Source organism: Schistocerca cancellata, chromosome 2 (assembly GCF_023864275.1).
Source record: "Schistocerca cancellata isolate TAMUIC-IGC-003103 chromosome 2, iqSchCanc2.1, whole genome shotgun sequence".
NCBI lineage: Eukaryota > Metazoa > Arthropoda > Insecta > Orthoptera > Acrididae > Schistocerca > Schistocerca cancellata.
In genome coordinates, this window is record NC_064627.1 from 757,762,652 (window position 1) to 757,785,381 (window position 22,730).

The following is a 22,730-nucleotide window of genomic DNA, read 5'->3' on the forward strand; positions in this document are numbered from 1 at the left end:
ATTATTCCCCGACAGCCGAAAGCAGAGAAGGTACTGTTTTGGACCCTGGCATCTGGTGCGAAGTCTATGTTCTAACTCACCCCAGCTGGGGACTCTGGACAGGCCAATCCATTTCTGGAACGTTATTGTCCACAAACTACTGCCTCACAGATGTGCTTTATGACTGAATGGATTGTCATGCTGGTACAAATAATCATCGTCTCTGAACTGTTCCTGTACTGGAAGCATTAATCCATGTCGTAAAATGTGTTCATATCCTTTTTCAATTAACATTTTGTAAAGTACAGTAAAGTGTCCACACCATAATTACTAAACACCCTCCGCCCCACATACCGCAATACCGCTTGCTCCATTCTTCGTTGTTGGCACTATATATCACTGCAGATATAGTTCTCCAGACATTCACGAGTGATTCCTTCCGCTGATTTCATGCGATTTTTTTTTTTACAATCAGCGTCCGCAGTGTTCGGCTATCCCTGTCCGTCAGTACATGAGGTCTGCCTGGACGTGGTTTAGCTCCGATTGCTCCTTCGCTTTTTCACCTCACTACCGCATTACCAACAGTCAACTTGGCAACTTCAGGGAGGTTGAAATGCCCTTGATGAATCTGTTACTCAGGTGACATCCAATGAGTAGTCTACGACCAAAGTCACTGAGCGCTCGTAACCTACCCATTCTGATGTTACTGCTTTTCTGCTAACAACGCAACTCTCCCCGCCTCCTATTATACAGACGAGTCCGCCTGTCTAGTGGTCAATTCCGCAATACGCGGGTGTGTCTGGATTCTCTTGATAGTGTAGCACAGAAGTAGATGTCGAGAATATCAACTGACCTGCAGTAAGATGCTGATGGCAATGAGCGTGATGCTGATGACGTAGGTGCTGCTCTGCTTGCCGTACATGATGAGGTAGCGCAGCTGGTTGGCGTTGGAGGTGAGCAGCGCAATGTCCATCATTCCCTGCGCCACCGTCTTTTTCGCCGCCCACGCGTTCCCTCTCGGTTTCACAGTCTCCAGATCATCCTCCGTTTCTCCATCCTTTAATGTGACAGACAGACAATAATAATGAACCGTCCACTATTACTTCTGTGGGAGAAGTCAGCATTGTCAGGTAAAACGATTGAATTGCTTGTGAGATGTCTGCTTCTAGGTACTATTTTTGTCACATATTCTATTACATCTACATATATACTCCGCAACCTCTGTGCAATGCGTGGCTGAAGACACTTTACTTCTAAATTGGGAAATTCCTCATCTCTTACATCCACGTACTGTGTGAGACAGGAATTACTATCTGCTCTATACGCGCACATTCTCCCTCATCTTTTTTCTCATGATCCTTAACGCCAGTTAGACGATGTTGGAAGCGCAGTTGTGATACAGTTTTACGTGAGTACCAGTTCCCTAAATTTACCCGACAGGGTTTCATGATTTAGCAGCACCATCTATCTTCCGATAATTTCCATTTAATTTTCCCATGCAGCTCGGTTAGACTTTCATGTGGGCCATACCGATCTGCAACGGCCTCATTACCAGGTTTCCATAACTGTTGCTATGACTACCTGATGAAGACTCCAAAGAGTGAACCAGTGCTCGAGAACTGGCCACGCCAGCATCGTGCTTGCAATTTCCGTTCCCAGGACTCTTCCAACAAACTTAGTTCTCCATTCGCCTTCTTTTTAATGGATATTACCCTACAGTTATCCACATTAAGAAGTCAGTTGACGTTCATTGCATCAACTGTAAATTATGTCCAAGTCTTTCTCCATTTCCTTACTATTATCCAAAGACGATATTTTCTTGCTGGCAACAGCATCTTCGGTCAACACTCTGGTAATGGTGCTGTCTCTATCTAGTAAATGGTTTACAGATGCGGAGAGTGTATTCACATACACTAGCACCAATAGCACAAGAATGTAATTAAATATATGACATGGCTTACAAAATACTTTAAAAACTAACGCGATAAGTTTATAATGAAATCGTCTCATTGGCGCTGATTACAATAAAATTATATCTTCTTGTAAAAAACTGTATTCAACCATAAACGCAGTTTCACCAAACAGATTACTATCAGTTGTAATTGCTTCCCACCCAACGCCACCACATTAGTACTAGTAAATGTTTCCCGCTGTCAGCTGTTGGTTAATGTAGAAAACCTTAAATTTATGATAAACATACATATTGTGATCTTTTCTTTATACTTTTCAGCCAATCTGTGAAGTTTGTAGTCGTGAATTTACAGAGTGAAAGAAAGATGAATTTGGTGCATCATATACCGGATGGTTAAAACTAAAGTGCTGCTACTCCCAGGGTTCCCGTGTGGGCTGTAATTATCGTTAAGCAGTGAAACTTAGTAAATATATGAACGTATTAAAGCGGTACCAATTTACGCTGGAAAAAAATTAATTTCAGTTTTGGTCACCAGAGGCAAATCTAGCGCTGTGAATGCAAGAAAGACGTATAGATTTGTTTCTATATGTAATTGATTAGGAACTGGACGTGGGCAAGAAAGGTCAAACAAGTGAGAGTGGTATATTGTCGATTTTATGATTAACCGGCGCTTACTCAGTTTGTTCAGTACGAGCACCGGAGTCTTCGACGACATGCTGCATCCGCGAAATGACGTGATCTACAGTTGCTCGCAGCAGTTCCGATGGCTTCTGAGCAACGTGGTCCTGTACACTGACCTACGATCAGGCAGAGATGGATGGAACGTGTACCTAGTAAATGCGTTCTTTTAGATATCCCCAGAGCCACAAGTCTCATGGTTTCAAATCAAGTGACTTTTGCAGGCCTTGCATCTGGAAAACCTTTAGAGATAGCCCGTTCGTGGAAGGCTGCATGAAGCAGATCTTTCACTGGGCGAGAGACGTGAGGTATTGCCCCATATTGCACGGAAAGAGTGGTTTCTTCACAGTTTCCCCGTCCCAAAGTAGGAATCATATGCTGTACAAGAAGGTCTCGATAACGTGCAGGCGCCGCTGTACACATGACAGGCCCTCTGTTTGCATTATCTTCAAAGAAGGACAAACCGAGTATAAAGGTGCTTAGTCAGATAAGGCGAGTGCTATAGCTCTTCGTGCACAACACTCAGTTTAACAGTACCTTAAATTCGGCAGTTCTGTTTATTCACTGCACCCTTTAGTGTAACATGTGTCTCGTCACTGCATAGAATACTGCCCGACCACATGTAATCAACTTCGATCCGTTGCAGAAACCGAAGAGCAACTTCAGAACTTTATTGTGGATCATCAGGTTTCAGTTGCTGCACCTCTGGTCTTGTTCGGGTACTAGTGTAATACAAACCGTAAAACGTACCGTACTGTTGACCATGAGATGAACAATTCTCGTGACACTGTACGAGCATTAACACTAGGAAGGGCACGTGCTGCATGCTTAGTTACAGTAACTGCATCCTCGGCAATAACTTCTAGGTGCCACATCAAACTAATCCGTGTTTTCGAATTTCATTATCGTCTTCTTTAAACCATTTAATGACCTCGGGTCTCTCCTCAAACTTTTCAGTCGGTGATACTCTCTCAATGGAACACTGTAACTGCTGCCGTTCGCATAAAACAGTTTCATTCACAATGCACAGTCTCTCCTTTCGATAACTATACCGCTACTCTTGTTGCCGGTATTACAAGATAACATTACGAAATTTAGTTGGTGGGAAATCTCCAGCGTTTGGTAGCAGAGCTACGAGCAGACAAAGTGTTCTGAAACAGACTGTTTGCTATTACAATTATCGTGGCAACAGTCGAGACAGCAGTCGGCAGGGGCTGTTGTGCATTTCTCGGTTTAATTGTTGTAACATATGAACATTGCTACAAGTGTGCAGTACCAGATTTCCATCACAACCTAGACCTGTTGTGAGTGATTCGCCCAAACTCGCGGAGATATTTCAGATTCCCAGTAGCACAAAATATTCCTCTAGTTCAACAAAGAGCAGCAGCTATAGACTGCATGGATTTAGCAAGTGAATAAAAGACGTCAGGGAATGGGTTTGTCCCTCGCAACTACTGGATTCCCTCTGGCTTTATATTCTTGACTCTACTCACGATTTTAATTGTAATTAACTATAGAAAACTACAAAATTGTATTTGATCTCTAATTGAATTATAATACCTTCAGAACAGGTCATCTTGGATCTTAATCCGAAGTAAGTTCTTTATTACCTGATAATCGTACAAATCACAATCTTTATAGTGCCACAGTTTTATGTTGTGTATGACTCATTATTCCATCGGTGACAATACCACTGAGTGCAAATGAAGATGTTCTATACAATAATGGGACAAAGATTAACTTTCCAGTTATTAATTTAATAAGCTATATCATGGGATGCTCTTTGCAATACCAGGAAAATAGAACACCTATAGACATTTTATCACATTTTTTCTTTCGAAAAAATAAAGTGAAATGAATTTCATTTCTTTTCCTGGAGCATTGAACAAATTATGGTCTGCGTTACTCTGTTTGCCGATGTTTCGATCACAACTTTATGTAATCGCGTAACACTGAAATTTGAAATGTCACCTTGCCGAAGTGAGTGTCTCAACGATACAGGCAGCCGTATTGTAGGTGCAACCACTAAGGAGAGGTATTTGTAGAGAAGCTAGACAAACATGTGCCTCCTGAAGAAAGGCAGGAGCCTTTTCTGTAGTTTCTGGGGCAACATTCTGGATGATTGATCTGGTAACGTTAGCAATTATCGTCTTGCTGTGCTGGTATTGCGAACGGGAAACAGAAAAATTACAGCCGTCGTTTGCCCTGGAAGCACTTAGCTCTTTTATTTGGTAAATGATCATGACATCCTCTTGAGTAAAGTATTACGGGCGTAAAATTGTCCCACATACAGATCTCCGGGGCGGGGACTACTCAGGAGGATATCGTCAAAAGGAAACCAAAAAGTGGAATTCTAAGGGTTGGAGCGTGAAATGTTGGATCCCATAATCGGTAGGGAGGTTACACATCAGACTGAAAATAAGCTACAGAATAGTACAAGTTTGTATGTCAACTAGTTCCGCAGGTGATGAAGGGATTGAAAGAATGTATGATGGGATAAAAGAAATTATTGAAATAGGTGAGAAAGAGAAAATGTAATTGTGACGGGGAATTGGAATTCTATAGCAGTAAAAGGAATAGTAAAAAATAGTAGGAGACTATGGACTAGGGGAAAAGAATGAAAGAGGAAACCACCTGACACAGTTTTTCACAGAACACCGTTTGATCATTGCTATCACTTGGTTTAACAATCATGTAAAAACGTTGTGTACGTGGAAGAAACATGGAGACACTGGAAGGTTTCAGACTTATATGTGGTAGTCAGAAACAGTCTAAAAATCTTTTAAGGTTGGCTCACTTCATTGCTAATTATTTCTGAAACGGTGCATCGTATCGAATTTTTTTCATGACAATTATTTCTCAGCACAACCTAGCCTGTAACAACCTTACAAGCTTTTCAGACTCTTCCCGACTAACATGCTTAATAATAAGACAGTGACTTCTAAACCGTATTTTAAACTCTAAGACATTTCCAGCAGCAGTTACTGACCCTGAACATAATTTATTGCTTATGGAGTGTAAATTAAAACTTAAGAAACTACACAAAGATAAGAAATTAAGTAGGCGAGAGCTAGATAAACTGAAAAAAACCTTAGGTTTTTGAGAGTTTCTGCGGGAGCATCAGGCAACGTTTGACTGAAACAGGGGAAGCGAACACAGTAGAGGACGAACGGGCAGGTTTGAAAGATGAAATAGTGAAGGAAGCAGAGCATCAAATAGGCAAAAAGGTAATTCTTGGATATCACAGGAAATACTGAATTTTATTCATGACAGAAGTAAATATAAAAATGCCAATAAGGCAATCGAAAGAAAATACAGACGTTTAAAAAATTATACTGGCAGAAAGTGTAATCAGGAATGTCTAGAGGAAAAATGCAAAACTGTAGATGAATGTATTCTTTAGAGAAAGATAGGTTCTGCCCGCAGGAAGATTAAAAGGACCTTTGAAGAAAAGAGAAGCAACCTATAAATATTAAGTGTTCATATGGCAAGCCAGTATTGAGCAAAGAAAGAAAAGATAAAATGTAGAAGGCAAATGTATGGAGAGACCACAAGGAAAATGGAAACATTATTGCAGAAAAGGAAAAGGGAGTAGATGAAGGTGAGACGTGAGATACGGTACTGTGAGTAGAATTTGGCAGAGCACTGAGAGAACTAGATCAACACAAGACCGCTAGAGTAGATGACATTCCGTAGGTTCAATTGATGAGTTCACTTGGAAGGGCGATTGTTAATTTCGCTGCTCGAAACTAGGGTTGACGGATGTCCCGATTACTGCGGACTCCCGGTTGTAACTTTCAAGTCCCAGTGTGCCGGTTACACGTTTCGGGACGTTCAAATGTCCCGGTTTATCGCCTTTTTGATTCTTAACTATGTTTGCATAGTGAAACCGGTAGCACCTCCTCTAGTCGGCGCGCAGCACGCCGTGTTTCTCACAATCATCTTCTCGCAGTTCTCAGTCTGCAGATATACATGCAGAGGGTCTGATTCGTACTGTATTTAGTTGACTAGAAGGTGTTTGACGACTAAGTCTGAAAAGATGATATTTATGTAGATATCAAATGTTTCTACTGCTTCTGCATACAGCTTGCTACCGACGTTAGTAAATTTTGCAATGGTTAGCAATTATAGTGCGACTTTCTAGTGTCGGTAGAAGTCTACGGATATGGTGCCTTTTCTCGCTGTTCTCATCACTTGCGATCTAACAGTCTGACATGGAGTAAATACGCTACTGAAGTTTAAAATATCATTGGTTATCTACTTATTGAGTCATTACTACTTTATTTTATTTAGTATTTATTACTATAAATAATACCATGTTTGAATGTGAGCGTTCTCACATTGTGCAGTCGCGAAACCTTATTATTTGACATTTCTAGCGTAGCGGAAGATCGGCCAAAGTTTATGTTGTCAGCAATGCATGTGATGCTGTTAATTGCTTATCTCTGTGCTGCCCTTCCCCCTCATTCTCCTCTGAGGTGCACTCACTAAAAAGTTTCCGTAATGTACCTAATATACAGTCTTTTTTTAAATAAATCAGAAAGTTTCAAAAATACTGTGTTTTATAAACTTTGAGTCCTGTCCACAATGTCAAAGAGGAAGTGGAAATTTTCGACAAATAGAGCGAGAAATATTCTTTTGTTGAAAAAGGCAGAACAGAACATGAAGCCTTCTATAAACTCTGTAATACATATTTAAGTATTGGTCATGGAGGGTGTCATGGTGGCCCCTTATCTGTTAGAGGGCCCGCACAACAGACAAGCGAGGTGGTCTGCTGACCTCCCTTCAAGAGCTCCCATTAAAACATCGCCAGCGAATGTAAACATCGACAGACCTTCCGCATAAACACGGCACTACTTAGTGAAATGCCATGTGACGGAGACCCACCAATTGGAACTAATTGTAGCACTCCGCAGAATCGGTATTATTAGCGCGCCAACAGAGTCAGATCGGCATTGTGTACCTACAGCTAGGACAGCTCTGGCCAATACCTACGCCGGCTGTAGTCCAGTAGACACTCGCCGTTGTCTTCTGTAGAAATTTGTATCTTGTTGAGAGTAACACCACTTTGGAATTGTATAGCGTAGTATTTTGGTTGTTATTATTTATTTTCATTGTCTTGCAAATTATATCTGGTTTTTGCCACCTCAAGAATTATTGTGTTTCTTGTTCTTGATTTTAGAAATTAGTCCAGGCCAAGAAGGTGCTTTAGTTAAATAAAGTGTGGTCAGACTTGATCGTTAGTTCTTTCCTGCCGACCGCGGGACACTACAGAGGAACTGCAGATAAAAAGGATCACGTTCGAAAGGAGAAACATAAATCCAACGTATCATCTTTAAGTGCAAATAAAACTTTCACAAACTATTTTATAAAACACGATAGTTTATAAGAAGAAAAAATTACTACAGCAGGTGTTTTGCAAGCCACATGGCCGAAAAAAATCAGTCTTTTGCTTCTACAGACTGCCTCAATAAGTTAATACCAAAAATATTTAATGACTCCAAAATTGTCACATAATAGCAAGTTCTTGCACCTCAGTCAGCTGATCTCATTCGTAATGAACTTCAAAGTTGCTCATTTTATAGCTTTAGCACCGATGTAACTAACCATAAAAAGTGAAAAGCTTTTCATTTATTATTATAATGTTGTTCTACCAAGAACCGACGGAAGATTCTGTTAATATAACCATAAAAAGGAAAAAAAGTCACATTTTATTCAGTATTTTACCAAGGCGGACATAAATATAAAATTATTGAAACTGAGAAGTTTGAGAGGGGAGACGTCAGATATGGCGGTCAATTATAGTGTACAAGTTTTAAGTGGTTTAAAAAGTGACGTGAAAAAATGCACTGGATTTGGAGGCAAGACAAGGCAGACATGGTATTAATAAAGTATACCAAAAAAAGGGAAGAAAAAGTCACTCACAGACTTATAAATGTTGTTACATCGACTAAGAACACAGCAATGGAAAAGCTGAAAATTCAGTTTTTATGTTCTCTAGTTAAAAGAATGTAAATTTTCAAGAAACAGAATAACATGTTTAATGAAAAACTTGTAAACTTTTACAAAACGATGGCTGGCTACTTGAAACGGTGGACCATACGATTAAAAAAATACTTAGTGTTTTCGTGGATGACTGAAAAAAATAACTGGATGGAAAGATTTAGAAAAATCGGTGGAATATTTGAAAACAAAAAATATTATTTTAAATGACACATTTTTATTTAACTGAATCAGCTCAGTAAAACCCAACCTAATCTGTGAATTACAGTCACCAGACTGAGAAAACAAAATGGGTACTTGTATTTTCCAAACTGGAAACGGAATTTCACGAGAAATATAGGGATTTATTAAGCATGTGCGTTGTTTCCATACCAAGCCACAACGGTAACATAGAAAGAATATTTTCTTTGGCGGAAATACAGTGGAGGGAAGAGAGGAATAAACTTTCAGTCAATACCGTTGTGAGCATTCTTCTATGCTTGGAAAATCATGATTTTGATTGTTCAGAAATGACCGATTATTTATTAAATAATAAGGCTGGATTAAAAATGGCCAAGTCAAACGCAAAGCACAAAAAAATAAAAGTTCAGGTTTATTTCTGTTATAGAGCAGTTAAGGTGAAAACATGAAATTATTTTGCCCTTATTGTTTCTGTTCCTAAAAACATTTATACGCCATAAAGGCAAAAATATAGTTGGCAGACATGTTCGTACATACATATTTACGCATTTCATTTGCATTTTTCGTTTTTGTTCTTAATAAATGTATTTTATCTTACAATTTGAGAAGCGATTTTTCATTGTGTTCCGGTTTGATGACTGAGAAATCAGAATGTCCTGGTTGGACGACCGAGAAATCTGACAACCCTACTTGCAGCTACTGTAGAGTTACGTTTCGCATAGATTTGTGTACAAGTTGGTTGTCAGTTGTCATCATTAAGCGCAGTAGCTATTTTTTAAGTAGTCTATACAAGAGGATGAGTGGTGTGAAAAAGCTATTGGTGTACAAAATAGAAAACCAACAACTGAATGAAAAAAGGTGACACTATTCCAGCTTCAAGATTTGGCGAATGTTTTTCTAAGCGAATTCCTGAAAGACAGAAAGACCACAGTCATACACAAGCAACAGAAATGAAATTCCTTAGGATACTACTGGGACACACACGCCCTGATAAAATAAACAACCAGAATATACGGAATCAGTTACAAATATTCGCAATGTAGTATAAAATGGACCAATATAGAATCAAGTAGGAAGAGAATTTAGAAAGTGGCACTGTCATACAGACCTGTTATACAGACCTGTTGGTCAAAGAGACTCAGAAGGCTGAGGCAAACACGGACTGAGGCTGGAACAGGCAGTAGGGCCTAATCCCTGAAAGGATAATGATGAAGATGATGAAGTTGATGATGTTTTTCTAAGCGTGAGAATTCAAATTTGCATTACCTTGTAGGTAGTCATATCATTAACGATCAAAGTGACATTATAAAAACGTTTAATGAGAGAGCTGATGGCAGTCATGCCTGTGGCGACAGCGCTGGTATAGTTTGGAGTGGTAGCGATACTATTGTTGGTGTTTATTCCTAAGAGGCATTAAAGGCGAGAGTTGTGATGGTAGTATGGAGCTTCCACTGTTTGGGAGCAAGGAAATAGACGACAAAGCCGGGGAAACGTAAGAGTGTGTGGGGGACAAAGAAGAAATGAGGCACGTGAGCACAATTGGAAGTGTGCACATTGTTATGAAACTGTATTTTAAAGACGCAAACAATGAAAGCGAAACATTTAATGACCCAACTATCTGAGCATTAATGAACCTACAGTGTCACGTTAGGTCTTTCAAGAGTGTTTGTTAGAGACGAACACCACTTCTCATGATCCTTTCAACAAATCCGTCGGAAATCATGGTATCGCGGGGATATTTATAAACAAAAACAAACCTGTCGTAGAGGGTTGGGGTTGCGGAATCAAGGGACTCAGAGGACACCGGAAAGTCTTTGGCCTAGGGCGCTTTGGTGTCTAAATCCTGTCGTGGCACTTGCTCGACACGTAATGCATTGTAGCAGAAAGTAAGTTCACCACTCAGTTCGTCGTTCACGTCTACTTAGTGTGAGCTTGACCGAATTTCGTAGTCAAGAAAAAAACTTGCTAGTGTAGGCATGTGACATCCTGTACGAACTCCAATCATACAATCTACTTCAGGTCATCGGTGGGACAAGAGATGAGTAGATTTCTTTTGTCTGTTACTGCCGGGTTGACTCACCTCGTCATCAATATCCTCCTTGCTTGTCGCGGCTGACAAGTTGGCCAACTCCACTTTGACGACTTTTTCGTCCTGGTCGGCCGGGTCGACGACTGCCAGCGAGTCTGCAGCACCGCTAGGAGTGGATGCCGCCGCCCCCTGGGCGCCAGTGGAGTGTGAAGCCGCCACCACGTCCAGGGAGTCGACGCTCACGCTGACCGCTCGGCCCTGCATCGCCGGGCTGCTCTGAGTCGTCTCCATCGCCGCCATGGCCACCATAATCACCTGCTGCCATATCCACAAAAGACGCATATCACCACTGGGAACTGCGCTCAACATCAACTATACTGCCGAAATTGTAATAAATAGTAAGTTTGCAACCTTAATTTATTGGCAACATAACACTCAACGAACTAGTCTTTCATAAGGAACATACACTGGCTGTCAAAAAAAGTGATGCCATTCATTGTGAGATGTAGAACGGCTACCAGAATACAATAGTGACAATCGTATTTAGTGTTGTTACCAGGTCCAGAAAGGTATATAACGTGCGTGAACAGCTTCAGATGGTGAGTGATCATTCTGAAAGACACAGAGTTGCCACCTACTCGTATTATAAAGCCTTTTCAGCATTTTACAGGGTTTGAAGAAAGGTCTTGTTGTGGATTTCCATTTCGGTGGCTGGTCTCATCGTGCGACATCCAGAATTGTAGATCATTCACCTGTGACAGTGGCCCAATGTTGAAATGCATGGCAACGTTAAGGCAGGAATACTCGTCGCCAAGATTGCAGCTGACACGCCTGATCACTACAAGGGAGATTCGCCGTATTGTGCACCAGGCACATGGTAATCCCCTCATATCTGTACCTGCCATCCGACAACAAGTAAAGGGCTCTGCGCAACATTCTATATTGGCCCATATCATTGGTCAGAGACTATGGAATTACCATTCCATGCGTATCCTGCTGTTAACACCACTACACAAACGGCTGCGTCTGGGCTGGTGCCGAAACCAGAAAGCATTGACTGATGGCGTATGACGCCACATTGTTTTCAGCGATGAATCGCAGTTCAGCACTAGCCCGGATGACCGTCGTCGGCGCGTATGGTGCGACCTGGGGACAGGTCTCATTCTTCCAATGTTTTAAACAAGCACAGCGATGTTACTCCTGGCGTCACGATGTGCGACCGTCAGGTCACGGCCAGTAGTGACTGAGGAAACTCTGATGGTACAATGGTACGTCACGGACATCCTGTGTTCTCAGTTGTTAATTCATGTGTGTCAGTATCGTGGCGCCGTTTTTCAACAATACAACATTCTTCCACAGATGCCACGAGTCTCTGTCAGCTTCATGCGGTATTTCCGTTGCCAACAAGATCTCCAGATGTGTCTCCAATAGAAAATGTTTGGGTCGAGCTTGAACATCAACTTCATCTCTTGTGGCATTATCCAGGATATCAAAGGCCAGTTAAAATAATAATTGACCAGATCGCCTCAGTGCAGTACACGACGACTTTATGAGACATTTCCCAACCGAATCAGTGCATGCATCTAGGCCACAGGGGATGCAAAATCATACTGATAAGGGGCTTTCTACTGCGGAGTTCTTTGAAAATTTGATTCGAATTTGGAAGCACTGAAATAACATCACATACTCTCTAAATCAGTGAAGTTGTGTTTGATTCCTCCTCCTATTCTCGGTGCTCACTTTTTTTCTCAGGCAATATATATATACTAGCCATTTATAATATATACATCAGAATTGAAATCCATTCAGTATCAAAACCTCTAACTCTGGAATAAAATTATTGCATGTTTAATAATCTGTCTCACTTCTATGTATAGCCTTTCGTTAATACCCGTTCTTGGCAGCCAGTACCTGAGGCCTATCTAATCTGATGGTCTCCCTGCTGGAAAACATGTTTAAAAGGAAGGAGGGGGTATGCAATTGAACGGAATGCGGATGGCGGTCCTGAAGAAGATGTGTACCAGTCGTCCACGACGTGGAGATAGCGAAGGCGGACGACAGCAACGGACAATGGCCACCTGCGTTCGACTTTCGAGCCTTCCCAACGGAGACCGCGAAAAAAACTTTTATTGTTATGTAGCTAGCCAGGATGTGAACCGAACATTCAGGGAAGCTACACTCCACCTTGACTATGTCCTCTACAGATAGGGACAAAACATCAGGTTTCAGCAAGAAGTTCATTGGATCATAGCAAGGAATAGTTCAATGAAGTGACATTTCCGGCCGTTAAAGTTCACATTTTACAGCAAGCACACATCAGATCGTTATTACAGTACCATATTATGGTACAAGTGACAATAATAACTTAAAATCAAAACTGGCTACATCCAAGTGAAAAAATATACTTGTCCCCCTGATCCACCTAAAGGTTAGAGTGTACGCCCACGAAAAGCATCTTGGAAGAGAATAAAAATGACTAACTCAGATAACTGTTTTAATTCATCTAAGAATCTTCATTGCTTCGCCTGCGCAGTGTCTTAGTTCGGTAGTGCCACCTCGTGAGATTCTTGGTAAGACTGGCTTTACCTCCTGATATGTCAAGATTACGTATCCCAAACAAGAGAAGGACGAAGAAACTCGTCACTGTCCACACGAAATACTTCTTCTACCGTGCACCCCATGTTTGAATTTTTTGTAAGCCCTACTTGTTTCATATGGACTGAGAACCGAAACAACTATGTTGTTCCGTCCTCAAAATATGGACCTGTTCCAGATAGAGCAACACCAAGAGACTATGAACTAGCAACATTCTCACTGTTACGATAACGCCAGACACAGGATTGTGGTTAAAGTAACGTCTGATCTGTCTTTCCCCTATCACTCCCCTTGTTAAGTTTTGCAAATTAATTTTTGTCCTGTTTGTTTGTTATTATTACTGTCATTTTTCAATCTGGAATTTATAGCTCACCGTTTTGTTGAGATTATTTTTTTCTCTTATTACATTCTGAATATGTTACGACGGGCAATATGGCAATGTATCAAATGGTTCAAATGGCTCTGAGCACTATGCGACTTAACATCTGAGGTCATCAGTCCCCTAGAACTTAGAACTACTTAAACCTAACTAACCGAAGGACATCACACACATCCATGCCCGAGGCAGGATTCGAACCTGCGACCGTAGCGGTCGTGCGGTTCTAGACTGAAGCGCCTAGAACCGCTGGGCCACGTCGGCCGGCGGCAATGTATCGTTGACATAAATATCAAACTGAGTACAAAATTAGCAAACAGTACCTCTTCATCTCTGCATAACTACTGGAACCTACATCCGTTACGTGGTTACTGTATTCAGTCTTGGTCTCTCTCTACGATTGTTAACCTCCACATTTGTCTTGATTCCTTGATGCCTCAGCACTTTAGGTTGTGACTAAACAGCGTTTAAAAGAAAAAAAGACTGAAAGAAAAGCGAAACCAGAAAGATTTTATTACATCGTGAAACACGACCTTTCTTTTTTTTCTCCTGTTTATACTTCACGAAATAATTTACATCAAATTCAGAAATGAAGCCAGTAGCAGAACTTTTTTTAGTATAGGTTTATTAATATGGAAGTTTTCGACAGAGTTGGAAATAAAATTCATTCATATACACAACTTTTACCGCATTTCTGGAGAGCTTGGGAATTTCTGTCGCGCTTACACCACGATGGCAAAGTAACTATTCCATGTCCTTCCTAAATTTCATACAAATCAGTCATGTCTTATGGTAAAGGTGGAGATTTGAGGCAACTGAAAAAGTATGGCTACATTAATTCATTTCTGCTGCCATTCTCTGCAGATTTCTTGCCTCAAAACTCCAACGAAGCTGCTTAATTTTTATCTTATTTTATTTTATTCATTTACTTTTTCTTTGTAAACTACTAAAGACGCGCCCTGGGATGATTGCAGCGAAAAATGCTTGATATCCAGGTGACGTTCTTGCATTATTGCATTAAAGTTCTCACACATCTTAATGGTCACAAGATTGTTTCCACATATTGTTGCATTTAAACGCCTTGTCATATCTCTTCTAAATGTAAAGTCTGCTATTAATCAGTCATACCTCAAGTATGGCGTGGCTTCTTCAACATGGTGATTTACTCGGGAATCGGAGGGCACAACTCGAAAACAGAGGCTCTTCCAAACCAACATATTCACCATGATTACATACATCACTAAATGCTGACGCCATCTCTGCGGCCAATCCACCAACACTGTTGAGAAAGCCTCGTCTTACAGCATGCGCAGTCGTAAATGAGAAATAGTTGACAGTACAGAATTTTTGAGGATAATCCGAATATACACTGCCCAGTCACATTAATGTGACCACTTGTCGGAAGCCTGAATAACCACTTGTTGTAGCGCAGACCGACGCGAATGGTGCAGGGAGAGTCAGTGAGGCTCTAAAACGCATCGCGGAGGATGTGGGGCCATGCTGACTCCAGTGCCGTGGCCAGCTGCGATTGACGATTTTCGTGTTCAAAATGTTCAAATGTGTGTGAAGTCTTATTGGACTTAACTGCTAAAGTCATCAGTCCCTAAGCTTACACACTACTTCACCTATTGGGTTTAAATCTGGGGGTTTTTTGGTCATGGGAGTACGATAAACTCATCCTGATGCTCTTCGAACCAGACACGTACATTCCAACCTATGTGACACATAGCGTTGTCCTACCGCTAGACGCCATCGTGCCGACGAAAGACAAACTGTACATGGGGGTGGATGTGGTCCCTAAGGAGACATGCATACTCGTGTTGATCCAGTGTCCTTCCAGAATGACTAGATCACCCAGCAATGCCACGAAAACAATCCTAAGACCAAAACGCTCCCTCCTCCGGTCTGGACCACTCCGATGACTGTTGCAGGTGTTTTTTGCTTCCAGACGTATCACGCTGTGCACGTCAACCGACGTTTGCCCGATCCTGCGTGATTCATCTGAAAAGGCCACCCGCTGCCACTCGGTGGACGTCCAGCTGTGGTATTGGCATGCAAATTCCAGCCTTCGGCTCCGATGAACAGAAGTCAGCATGGGTGCATGAACCACGCGCTTTCTGCCAGGGCCCATAGGCAGCAACGTTCGTTGAATGGTCGTGGAGTCATTGCTGATAGCCTCTCGATTCATCTGGGCTGTCAGTTGCTCAACAGTTTTGCACGTCTAATCAAGCGTACGCTTCTCTGTAGCCGCCACCCCGTCGTGCACCCCAGTCATCTACGGCCCGTGGTACCCAATAGTTGCCTCGGCGTCGGTTTTGGATAGCACCAGTTTGCCACGCACGGTATACTTAAACCACGGTGAAAGTTTACCGTCTTACCTCCTTGCCTAGGGACGCCAGATGAAAGTTGATGTTGTCAAGCCCTGAATCAAAATTGCGCAACTGATAACTGGGGGGAGGAGCTTGAGAGCACTACCTAGAGAGCGTGTCCTTTCTGTACGATACTAGGCAAGAGGCTGGAGGACTCACACGCTGATGTGTGGGTCCCTGCATTCTATAGCTTTTATTTTAAATAAATTCCTTTAACTTGACTTCTTTGTGATTTTTGAGGTATGTTAAAGATTGATGACAGTTGATTTCCTATTTATTTCAAACATTATCACTCGACTATACAGCGATAACAGCAATTGTTTCAGTTTACAGATATTACAATTTTACAACTTATAGCTCGGGTATATTATATACTAACTGCACCCACATTTCTACGGGTAAGACGGAATTGCGTTGGCCAAATGTATACCACCAAAGTCTCCCAATATTTTACATAGGACATTCACTATGTGAGGAGGATAACGGGCAAACTGGGGACCAGATACTTTAACACAGGGGGTCAAATTTCCGGAATTAAACGAGCACATTCATTACCTTACACAATCCGAAGATGGAAATAAAAGAATTAGTACAAATATTCAAATACCTCTCTTCCATGCGTGAACATTGAGACAGACGCACTGAGGGCACGTCTGCTCACTTACCCGTCTTCAGTAACACTCCCAGACTATGGTGGGCACCCGGAGGTCTTCCTGGGCCCCGGTGGAGGGGGCGGTCGAACCACTTGGCCATGACCAACCTCTCCACCCCAAATCTTGTCACACTGGAAAGTCTTTGACTTTTACCTGCCTGTGCTGTCTCTCTGATCCCCTAGCCAGGAGTAAGGTTGGCACTACTATACTACAGAACTACTTCTCAACAAAGATTTGGTCACGCTTTACGGAAAGGTGTGAGGAGGATTAGGAAAGTTCATATGCAGATTCACATTCACGTACAAGAAATGCATAATACACAACACATATGAATACGTATTATGAAGCCTGACCCATTTCTTTCCACCCGTCCACATGGGTTCTGTTGCACCCGCCGCCGGCCGCGTCGTGTAATAAAATTGGCTGCGGAGCCGCCTCTGTTTCTATTTCCCGGCGAAACCTGCTGCTTATAGAGCGGAAACTACTGTACCGTTTCAACGGGGCCACTCGAGCATTTTATAAACTTAGCTATTTCGGAAAAGCATCCATCTTTGCCCCGAAAACCAATGATCATGCCCTTTTGGACGTCAAATAAGTCTATCCGTCTCCGTATTACAACGGCTGCACTGTTTCCGTGCCCCCCGACACGCCTTATGTACCGTCCTATGCCAGTTCTGTCACCTGGTGTCTGTGAGTGGTTATTGCACGTTGACGTCGAACATTAATGTGACTGAACCGTGTATTTTAAAGGAAGCAGAAACGATGTACTCAGTACATTGGGGAATTTAAATGTAGGAGACTGAGCATTGGCTGAAGAAAATGACAGTATTGTATAACGTGGACTGCACGCCTTTCTAAATATTTCTGTTGAAAATCAGTAGATTTTAATGAGTTACGAATAAATTTTCTTACCAGAAATCAATGTAAGTGCTGCTTTGTACTGGTTCAACGGCACACAGAAAAAACAGCTCTCTAATATTAAAAAGATAAAAAAGCTTTTATTGATAACGACAGTAGTGCAACTTTTCTTTTCTGAACCAGTTTTACTGCTTTTTGATGTGTGAAAATCTGTTGATTTTCCAAAAGTATTTTATGACTCAATGGAAGAATATTTGACAACAGTTTGAAATTTCAAATTTAATTTTAAGTAGTCCTTTATTGTAATAAATTTGATGTGCATCAATATTTAGAACCCAGTAGAATAGTATCAATAGCGTTAAACTGCAGTCCAAGAACTCTTGAAGTCTGTGTGACAATGGTCTATCTTTGGAAAGTCTCGTAGGAAAGTGATAGCATAGTAAAAATGATTTTCTTCACCAAGAACTATAATAATACCGTACACCAGAACGAATTTTCACTCGGCAGCGAAAAGTGTTCCTAGTCCGCCTCGCTAGCTGCGCAGTCAGTGGGACGGATTGCAAACGGAAGCGGTCCGGCTTCGATTTCTGGCCGAGTCGGAGGAGATTTTTCTATGCTTGGGGACTGGGTGCTGTGCTGTCCTTACGTTCATATCGTCATAATTGACATTCCACTATTCCACTGCGCTGATCCGAAAACCCCGGGCGGATTGAAACTAACTAACGGGACGCGACCTAGCAATGTCCCAGATTCGATTCCCGGTTCGGCAAACAATTTCAGTCTGCCAGAGAATTTCAGCACAATACCCAGTTTTGTCTCCATGAGTTGTATAGCAGTTAATAAGGTTTACATATAGGAAGGTCAGCACACAGAGGCAGATTGGTGTACATTGCCATCTCATCATTTTCTTTATTCGTTGTTTGTCTTGGTGTAAGTTCTGCTTAAAGAGAGGAAGACGTTCCCGGTAGTTATGTGGTTACTTCAAATTTATCTCATAAATAAAGCACAGTACGTGTAGTGTGCACTGGTCGTTTCTGTCATACAGCGTCGTTTGTAGTGTGAGGAATATTCTTAGATTGGATAAAATTTCAAGTAGCTGCATCCCATTCAAAGCCAAGGCAAAATGCTGTCAGTGATACTTTCTGGCTCTGAGCACTATGGGACTCAACATCTGAGGTCATCAGTCCCCTAGACTTAGAACTACTTAAACCTAACTTAACCTGACCGAGGCAGGATTCGAACGTGCAATCGTAGCAGCAGGGCGGTTCCAGACTGAAGCGCCTAGAGCAGCTCGGCCACAGCGGTCGGCTGATACTTTCTGCCTGCGATAGTCAGTAGCTTACCGCATTTAGCCAGACGAGGACTGCTTGTGCGTCTACACTGAAGGCTTACGTGTTAAGGCGTTTCTCTGAAAATGTTGTTGCTTTTCTCTGCACTCAACAAATGCCTGGTTCTGCACCATAGTAGGTCTGAAGAATGTATGTGGTATCTGGCAGAATCTGAGGAGAAGACACGAAGTATTCTGCAGAGTTTCGGAGCCCAGATCAGAAGCAGGAAAGTTACTGCCCTTACACGTTCAACATCCCTTGCTTTTCTGGATTTAAGGCCAAACTAGGAACCCTCTCCCATATCGTTCACAATTGTTACTGCCACTACCCCTACCGCTACAAAAACGTAATGTCGTCGGAGATATCATAGACTTATGAACTTCACAAGCGCTTCCAAATATAAACAATTGCGTCTTCTTCCCAAAACCGGAAAAGAAATTAAAATTAAGAAAGGCGATATAATGTGAAAAAGTTTTACACAAAAGGAAAAGTGCCATTGTACCAAGAAACCAGAGTTATACTCGATCCTCAGTAACAGTCATGATGGTATTACTCATAGACAGAAACATTGTGCGAAGTTAGTTACTTTCATTAGGGGGAAGCGGCTGATTGTCACCAATAAAAATTTTTTGTTTAACGAGATCGTCATTTACTGACATTTTGAACTTCGCTCAGAATAAAAGTAGAAAAATTCCGACAACTGTTCAAAAATTCAATTAACACACAGCGGCAGCAGAGAATGACGTCAGCTTATAGTGCACGGCTTGGGAGTATCACTCCTTCTATGTGGCTCATACGAAATAAGAAGCAATATGTTGGTAACTGCGCGATTTTCAATCTTTTGTCAGCAAACAGGATCGTTCTGCTGGCATAGATGGAAGGAGGGAACATGCCTGCCAAAACTTCGCGGGCACTCTGCGGATTTACCCGGCAAGAAACGCGAGAAGATATTGCGCTGAAACGTCGCTATAACTTTCAATTGCAAACAACTTCCAGTTTTTTTATGCAGTTAGACTACAAGTTTTACTGTCTGCGAACCACTTAAACCATACACATTAAGGTGCAAAAAAAGCAGAAAAAGAAAGAAAATTTGAGAAAATCTGTGGGCAGAACACTTCATCAGCAATTAATGAAATTTTCACATCATTGGTGTGGAACTTGTAAGTTCAAATGTATTGACAGTACATACATACATAACTCATCGTTATTATTATTATTGGAGTTTGTTGTAACCGTGCTGGCCAGTCCTCGGATCCTCCTCTCCAATCTGCGCTACGAATCTCCTCGCATTCCTGATCTTGAAAATATTAACATCACTTGTTTTGTCCGGTCTTCTCTCGGCCTTCTTCTTCTTCATCATCTTCTTCTTCGTCTTACTTGTGGTTGCCAACCCCATACTCTCCTTGGCGGACGGTCTTGGCCCGTTCTTTTTATGTGAACTCATAATTTTCAGCCTTCCTTTCCCTAGCTCTTCAAGTATGTCTATTTACACCCCTTTCATTCTTTTCGATTCTTCGTTGGTCTTTTGAGACAGTTTCGGTAATGAACAACTTCTTCTCACAAAATTATTTCCCACTGCTGCTGTTCTCTACCGCTCTTCTGCTACAAAATTGTAAGAACGCGTTCGTTTTGACTGATCGTGTAGTATAGCGACAGATCATTGACTTAAAAGTCAGCGGCTCGTGGTCTTGCGGTAGCGTTCTCGCTTCCCGCGCACGTGGTCCCGGGTTCGATTCCCGGCGGGGTCAGGGATTTTCTCTGCTTCGAGATGACTGGGTGTTGTGTGTCTTTCATCATCATTTCATCCACATTCAGCCGCAAGTCGCCGAAGTGGCATTAAAGAACTTCTGGAGCGGCGGCCGAACCACCCCGCGAGGGGTCTCCCGACCACCTATACCATAAGCTCATCATCGTTGACTTAAAAGGTTCGGTCATTCTCATTTGTTGGAAGCTATCAAATTAATATGCAGTTTGATCGTCTGCAAGTGGAATAACGTTTGTTAACCACTAAACATGCAATTCCATCGAATGTCATAGTACAAGTCAGGTTCGTACTACATTACCAAATTGTTACCAATAGAAATGAGTGATGGATCAGAAGATTTCTAAAGAATCAGAACTCACTACATCTCTCAGGACGGTGTTCATAAAGAAACATAAAAGTGGACTCACGCCACTACGTTCTTACCTGACGGTGTTTGGAAACGCTGACAGTTCCTCAGGCGCGAAGATAAAGTCCGAAGCGCGGATTCAGTCACCAGTAGCAGTATTACGGACGAAAGAAACGCCCGTTAACACATGACAGGTTTCTCCTCGCAGTGCTCAACAGAATTATAGTGTCCGCACTTGCACCGTGCTCGGGGGAAACTGACGTCTCGAAACTGGACTGGCGACGCATACACAGCCACGATAAGGCGCCCACCGCAGGGAGGATGTGCGTATCGCCTTGGCCAATGCTGCCTTCTCACGTGCAGCAGTGAGTTCCCGCACGAATCCGATAGTCACTGCGCAGAACTCACCACTGTGTCACGGCCGGTTCTGGTACGTCCTCGACCTATACCTGGAACAAAGATGTCGGAATCTGGGGCACCATTCTGAACAAGCATGTCCTCTCAACGTGCATAAGACGGGGATACAGGGAAATCAAGAGTCTTGAGCATTTTATTCTGAGGAACTTGACAGTCTATCTGAATACGCATTTGGTGCTTTCCTCCACTTATTACGCCAACGTTTTCCGTAATTCGTGATACTTACTACAATTATCACCTGTCCTTACTGTTTTTCCTCTCTACCGACGGCTCTCCCACGGCCCCCTCCCCGACACCTACCGAGAGCGGGAAACCGCAGAGGACTTACATTTGGGAGAGCGGCGGCTTAAATCCTCATCGGCCTTAAAGTTTAGGATTTCCATGGTCTCCCTGTATGCTGGTATGGTTTCACTGAAAACGAAACGGCCCGTTTCTTTTCACATTCTCTACAACATAACATGTGCTCCATCTTTAACGAAGTGGTCATCGAGGGACCCCAAACGATAACATTCCTTCCACATTATCTTAGCCGGCCGCTGTGGCCGAGCGGTTCTAGGCGCTTCAGTTCGGAATCACGCTGCTGCTACGGTCGCAGGTTCGAATCCTGCCTCAGGCATGGCTATGTGTGATGTCCTTAGGTTAGTCAGGTATAAGTAGTTCTAAGTCTAGGGGTCTGATGACCTCAGATGTTAAGTCCCATAGTGCTTAGAGCCATTTTAACGTTTTCTCTCCTCTACCTGCGTATTTTAGTACTTTAGCCCTTTACACTAACATATTCTTGCACATTCTCTTTATTTTCTATTTTACCTGTCCATATAATTCTATAGTACTTATGTAACACGATGTATTAAATTTTCGCATTACCCTATTCGCCAATTACCCACTGAGTAAACACCTCTGTTCACAGTAGACAGCTGTTACTCAAAAAGACTCATATTATACAGTTTCATACAAACAAAAATTATTTGTTGGTATCATGAATATAGACTACATTAATGGTTATTTACGAAACGAAACATCACTTGCAAAATTCGTCAGTGTCTAGATGGATAACATGCTGAACTAGGGTAAACCACAAAAACACTGGTGAATAAGCTCTATTCAGAATGTTTTGCACTTAGCAGTATCTCTCACTGCGTTGTCACTAAGACTACAGTTTTAGCTTTTTTTTTTTAACTTTAGCACTACATGTTGCCTTACGGAATTATCTTCCGCCGCAACGCAGCTATAGCAAGGAAAGAA

The 22,730-nt window shown here is 42.1% G+C and overlaps 1 protein-coding gene across 2 annotated transcripts in view; it reads right to left on the reverse strand.

Moving 5' to 3' along the window:
- LOC126148173 (ninjurin-B-like) overlaps nucleotides 1–21,350 on the reverse strand; it is a 33,029-nt gene extending 11,679 nt beyond the window's left edge. The window contains exons 1-3 of one of the 2 annotated variants that reach the window (XM_049915741.1): nucleotides 21,149–21,350; nucleotides 10,833–11,096; nucleotides 833–1,036 (exon numbers count right to left, since the gene is read on the reverse strand). In XM_049915741.1, the coding sequence (XP_049771698.1) occupies nucleotides 833–1,036; nucleotides 10,833–11,090 (462 nt within the window). In that variant the 5' untranslated portion in view covers nucleotides 11,091–11,096; nucleotides 21,149–21,350. Of the gene's footprint in view, nucleotides 1–832; nucleotides 1,037–10,832; nucleotides 11,100–21,148 lie in introns of both variants that reach the window. The other variant, XM_049915740.1, reaches the window with a different exon arrangement.
- Between the last annotated feature and the right edge of the window lie 1,380 nt (nucleotides 21,351–22,730).